This window comes from Chiloscyllium plagiosum, chromosome 39, assembly GCF_004010195.1.
Source record: "Chiloscyllium plagiosum isolate BGI_BamShark_2017 chromosome 39, ASM401019v2, whole genome shotgun sequence".
Classification (NCBI taxonomy): domain Eukaryota; kingdom Metazoa; phylum Chordata; class Chondrichthyes; order Orectolobiformes; family Hemiscylliidae; genus Chiloscyllium; species Chiloscyllium plagiosum.
In genome coordinates, this window is record NC_057748.1 from 10,604,456 (window position 1) to 10,610,720 (window position 6,265).

General features: G+C 42.5%; 1 protein-coding gene across 2 annotated transcripts in view; it reads right to left on the reverse strand.

Moving 5' to 3' along the window:
• The window catches only part of LOC122542225 (ferritin, middle subunit-like), a 10,605-nt gene that overhangs the window by 709 nt on the left and 3,631 nt on the right, over positions 1-6,265 (reverse strand). The window contains exons 1-3 of one of the 2 annotated variants that reach the window (XM_043679737.1): positions 3,798-3,935; positions 485-631; positions 51-176 (exon numbers count right to left, since the gene is read on the reverse strand). The exons of the other annotated variant lie outside the window; for it this stretch is intronic. Coding sequence (XP_043535672.1) covers positions 51-176; positions 485-631; positions 3,798-3,899 — 375 coding nt within the window. The 5' untranslated portion in view covers positions 3,900-3,935. Of the gene's footprint in view, positions 1-50; positions 177-484; positions 632-3,797; positions 3,936-6,265 lie in introns of those variants that run through there. 2 annotated transcript variants of the gene reach the window in all.

The window sequence follows — 6,265 nt, forward strand, 5'->3', positions numbered from 1 at the left end:
GTGTTGCCCTGAGGGTCAGGCAGTGATGAGAATGAGGTGGTGGAGCTTACATGAGGGTCAGTCTGGGCAGTGGCGAGTTGGTGTAGATCCAGCAAACTCTGGTTCACATTCTTCTCCAGATCCAGGGCAACCTGCATTGCCTGCAGCCCGTTACCCCACTCATCCCTCTCTGGCTTCTGAAACATGGAAACAAAGGACAGTTAAGGACCAGGACAGAACAATTACCAGCTATTGGAGGTCACCTTGCCCACTTGTACTCAAACTGGATGTTCAAGGAATGATCTTCTGATCAGTTGGATTATGAGATGCATAAACATCCCCCTGTAAGTTAGGGTACATTCTGTGTATAATCTTTGCCAGTACAGAGATCAGACAGGCAAAGCTCCTCTTTCAAGTGAAAATCCTACTACTACTTGAAGCCACATTGGAGAGAAAATGGCTCTCAACCATACACCAGCCCCCCAGCCATCCCCCAAATTCCCACCTTCACATCCTGGAGGAGGACTCTGCCTCCACGCTGATTCTGGAATTTCAGCAGCTTCTCTGCATGATCCTGCTTCTCCTGGGACTGGGCTTTGAAGAACTGGGAGAAATGGTGCAGGGCAACATCGTCCCGGTCAAAGTACGACATCTGAAAGAGAACCATTTCCATCCCATTAACATCACTGGGCCCAATTGTACGTCTCAAAGCCAGGAGCAGCCCTTTCCCAGCTGCTCTGATCAGATCACATTCAGCAGGAAATCTTTTCTATTTCCTCAGGTAGATTGAACAGTCTCTCACCTAATGTCCTGTTCAATGGAAGGTTAGCCAGTTGGTAGATGAACTGAAATCCAATATAGAACTTACAGAAGTGATAGCTTTCATGGCAAAGTGAAGTTTTAGTCTCACATTCAATATAACATGGGAGGTATCATTTTTACTAAAATTGGGAAATTAAGTGTAGCCAGGAAACAACAGACCACTGGAAAAGAAATAGATTGAGAAAGGATGGTTAGAACCTTCATAAATACCTCAGGAGAGAAATGAAATATGCATCTTTCTCCTGGGGAAAACCAGGAGGGGTTTAGGAAGGCAGGAAATGGTATTCAAAACAAGAATTCTAACAGTAACCAACATTTTTGCATTCCATTCAAACTACAAGTCACCCAAGTATTTGTAACAAGGAAAAGTCTAGATATACACATCTGGGATCAGAAAGTGATTGTGCTGCAAGATTAAACCCAATTGGGTGATTAATGAGGCTTGTCTTTAAATACAAGATAGGGGCAGAGATTTGGCCATTGTCCTATCCAAACATGGCCGACAGGTTCTTGAATATCAAGAGGATCAAAGTTTGAGAAAGTAGGAGAATAAGGTTGAGAAACAAGTCTTCTGTAGCAGTGAATTCTAAAAGATTCACTTCTGACAAAAGTAGTTTCTCATCTGTACAAAAAAAGTCTCCCTTTAAACTGCACCCTTGGGCCCTGATCTCTGCAAACAATAATCTTTGCAGTGTCTAACATTGGGATGATGGTTCCATGAGGAGAACAGGACCCAAAGGCACAGCTTTAGAGTGTAGACATTAATCCACTAGATGTCACCATTCACCAAACCCAATCCACCTCACTGTACCGAGTCAGTCCATGACCCACTTCCCTGGGAAAGGCAACAAGCCCAAATTGTGTCCAGACAATGAATGTTATGACTAACCCAGAGAAAGTTTACAGCTCTGATCAATTATCTTATGACAGGTGAGTTTTTCTTATCTGTGAAATAAATTATGCAACTTTAGGTCTCCATCTTTCTCAGCCTTTTTGTGATTAGTTTCTACAATATAAAATTAGGCGAAATTCAGATTATAACATACTGGTGTTTAGTATGATAACTTGCTCATAATGATAGGGTCATCATAATGGTCCATTTGCTGCATATGAAGATTATGTTTGGTATTTAACAGAGTTTTAAAGAAATTGACATAATTTCAACATTTACAGATATGAGTATAACTGCACTGATCACTTATTCTTGGCTCTGATATTGTATATGTTATATTTACACATTGTTTGTATGACTATATGAATTTGTTCCATGTTGCCTCTTCTTGATTTTCTTATTTTTTTCAGAACTAAGAGAGATTTTGGTTGAAGCTCCCCACAAAGTGATGAAAGGAAACAGTTAATCCAGTAGGTAAAACAAAAAAAAAAAAAGTGTACAAGATGATTAGGGGGTTAGATAGGGTCGACAGTATGAACCTTTTCCCGCGTATTGAGTCGGGTGTTACAAGGGGGCATAGCTTTAAATTAAGGGGGTAGATATAGGACTGATGTTAGGGGTAGGTTCTTCACTCAGCGAGTTGTTAGTTCATGGAATGCCCTGCCAGTAACAGTGGTGGACTCTCCCTCTTTATGGGCATTTAAGAGGGCATTGGATAGGTATATGGAGGATAGTGGGTTAGTGTAGTTTAGGTGGGCTTGGATCGGCGCAACATCGAGGGCCCAAGGGCCTGTACTGCGCTGTATTCTTCTATGTTCTATGTTCTATCTATCCCACAGCCCAATGAAGGTACAGTTAACAATTCAAGCTTGTGTTACTACTTCAGACAAGTAATCAACTAGAAGAAACCAATATAATATTGTTTATTAGACCAAAATGGTTGAAGTGGGCAAAAAAAAAAAAGGGAGTGTTAAGGAAGAGGTGAACATCAGCACAGAAGGAAACCACTCCATCCATCCATCCCATCTAACAGGACTCTGATCACATACCTTTCTCCATAAGGAAATGAAATTCACTTCATAAGACAGGTGCCTTTTAAGAGTGGGCAAAAAAAAGGGAGTGTTAAGGAAGAGGTGAACATCAGCACAGAAGGAAACCACTCCATCCATCCCATCTAACAGGACTCTGATCACATACCTTTCTCCATAAGGAAATGAAATTCACTTCATAAGACAGGTGCCTTTTAAGTTATAGTATTTTATTTATAACCTTCCTATACATAGTCACTAGGAGTCCAGCTCTCTACAGTAGCTTATGAAATAGACATTGGAGCTAACTAAACAAACCACAAGCATTTCATACTTGCACATTATACCCATTTATATTTGAAGCACCAGGAGAGCCCAATAACTGAACAGGCCCTCATTTAAGTTAGAAGTCTCTAGTGGTCTTTCCCCTCAGCACCTTGGCAGCAACTGCCCTCAGTTTTAGAGCATTCCTCAACAGTCCCAGACTTTGGAATATACCATCTACAACATGCAGTCAGGCTCAACCCCTTGACCTGGAAGTCCAGGTTTCAGGCAGACCAAGAGCCTCTTTCACTGAGATGGTCCTCCAGGCCAAGTCAGTGTTTCTCAGTGTGCATCCCCAGGAACAAACCAGGGAGTGGAGAGCTAATCAGGACAAGCCTCAACAAAAACTGAAGCCTTTCCCTATGCTTCTTGTGCAAAGGTAGATTTCAGAAGATTGAGTCTGTACAGACCCCTCAGCTACATCAAACAGCACTCAGACACACCAGGCACATGAAAGATCTCAGGCATTATCCTTCTCATCAACAGCCAAGCCATATCTTGGGGCTGATTGGAAAGTTCTCATAAGGAGTCATTCCATCAAATGACATGGATAGACTGCTTGGGGAACCACATCACAGGATCCACCTTTTTCCAAGGACAGGAAATGTTGACTACTTCCTGATGGACTCATGGTCAAAGGAGTTTTTCCTTAACCATTTCACTACAAGGGGCAAGAGATAAAGAACAATCCAGCTACTTGGAGCATTCCAGTTTCACAAATAGATGTCACTTTAAACCAAAACAACACTCACCAAAGACTGATAGAGGTAGGAGGCAGTGAGCTCCAGGTTAACCTGTTTGTTAACAGCAGCTTCACAATCCTGGTGATAGTTTTGACAAACCTGGGAAGTCATTTTCCCAACAAAACCTTCTAACCAACACACACTAAACCCCACACCAACTATATCCAAATCCCCTCTCCCATCGATTTTATACCCCAGGAATTAAGCTGTAATTCAATGACATCATCAATGATGACCAATCACTCTTGTTAATCAATTGATCAGTTGCCATGTCCAATCAGATTTGAATAAGCCCAGGATGACATTTTAGAACTCAGGAACCAATCAGAATCAACAACTCATCGATGATGGAATTGCTGATGGACCTTTGACCTCCTTCTCAAAGGCAAATTCAGAAAGGGTCTGAACTGGAAATGACAGGAAAATAGACACTTATGTAAACATACTCTAACTCCTCATTTTGACACCATGTGGGGCAGTATATGAAGAGAAGCCTGAAGCCAATTGGCAGAGTTATATTGGTTTGTAACTCTGAGGAGCATATTTACCTAATAATCCAACAGCAGTGTTGGCAGACCAATGGAAAATAGAGCATCATTTTCAGGAAGGTTTTCAGTTGGTATAAAGCAACAGAAATAGTATGTTTTTGGGTCACCCAACAGAGGCAACTGATGATAAATGGACAAATGATGGAACCTTCTGTGATTACCTCGCAGATTTCACAAGACACAGGAAGCTCTATTTATAAACCAAACCCCAGTGACCTGAATATCTCAGCGATGTCTATGTCTAATCATCCTTGAATTAATTGTTGAAATCATGATGGTGCCCACCATTGTATTATATCCATATTGAGTTATTCATGGTGTTAAGGATAACCAGGGAGTTTGTGATGAAGCATTTTCTGGCAGGTGCACATCAAATTACATTGAGTGAATAGCACAGAAACTGGCCATTCAGCCCAATTCCTCCATGCCGATGTGCACATTGAGACAATATTGGCTCTAATGGGAGGGGGCAGGAAGAAGATGGGAGATGGGCTGGTTCAGTTAGACAGGGGGCTACCTGCTTCTCAAAGGCAAATTCAGAAAGGGTCTGAACTGGAAATGACAGGAAAATAGGCACTTATGTAAACATACTCTAACTCCTCATTTTGACACCATGTGGGGCAGTATATGAAGAGAAGCCTGAAGCCAATTGGCAGAGTTATATTGGTTTGTAACTCTGAGGAGCATATTTACCTAATAATCCAACAGCAGTGTTGGCAGATCAATGGAAAATAGAGCATTATTTTCAGGAAGGTTTTCAGTTGGTATAAAGCAACAGAAATAGTATGTTTTTGGGTCACCCAATAGAGGCAACTGATGACAAATGGACAAATGATGGAACCTTCTGTGACTACCTCGCAGATTTCACAAGACACAGGAAGCTCTATTTATAAACCAAACCCCAGTGACCTGAATATCTCAGCGATGTCTATGTCTAATCATCCTTGAATTAATTGTTGGAACCACGATGGTGCCCACCATTGTATTATATCCATATTGAGTTATTCATGGTGTTAAGGATAACCAGGGAGTTTGTGATGAAGCATTTTCTGGCAGGTGCACATCAAATTACATTGAGTGAATAGCACAGAAACTGGCCATTCAGCCCAATTCCTCCATGCCGATGTGCACATTGACACAATATTGGCTCTAATGGGAGGGGGCAGGAAGAAGATGGGAGATGGGCTGGTTCAGTTAGACAGGGGGCTACCTGGGTGATAGCAGTGAGGAGCCCACAGCATGGTTCCAAACCCTGTCCCGGCCGTGGGAATTCATGGAGCTCCTATCTCCTCAGGCTGGTGGAGAGGTTACTCTCAAACCCCACACTAATTCTCTCTCTCTCCCTCACATGGAGAAAAGAGATGCCTGTGACCTTTTGTAGATTGCAGCTGCTGACCTTATCCAGGGTCAGGATCAGTTCAGAAATTGTTTGAACTCAGTTTCTCAAATATTGTTGGTGTGAAATTATAGACTGAGCTTTACCAGGCTGGGACTGGCAGGGTCAAAGGTCAGTACAGCAGGAGTGGAGTGCAGCTTTGGAGTTGGGTTTTATAATTGGCCAGTCCTCACTGCTGACACCATCTTCTTCCGGAGCTGACATGGGATGGAGAGATGGTTTTGGTCAATTTGCTGTGATCATTTCTTCTTTCTGGTATCAGTGGAGTTACTGAGACTGTGTGGGGGAACCCCTTCCTTCTACCTCGAGCAGGAGCTAGGTAGGGGCAGGGGGGAGGGTGAAGGTGTTGGAATAACATGGCAGAAATACTTATTGCCCTATCTCCCTCGTACATTGCTCCTAATGGGATTGTGGAACAGGTAAAGTATTTTAATATAATTGAAGCTCCCATTGGGATCAGTGTGCTTGAGCTGCAGGATCTATTGACCCAATTGGTCCGTTGCAGAGGAGACCATTCAGCCCATCATCTGTGC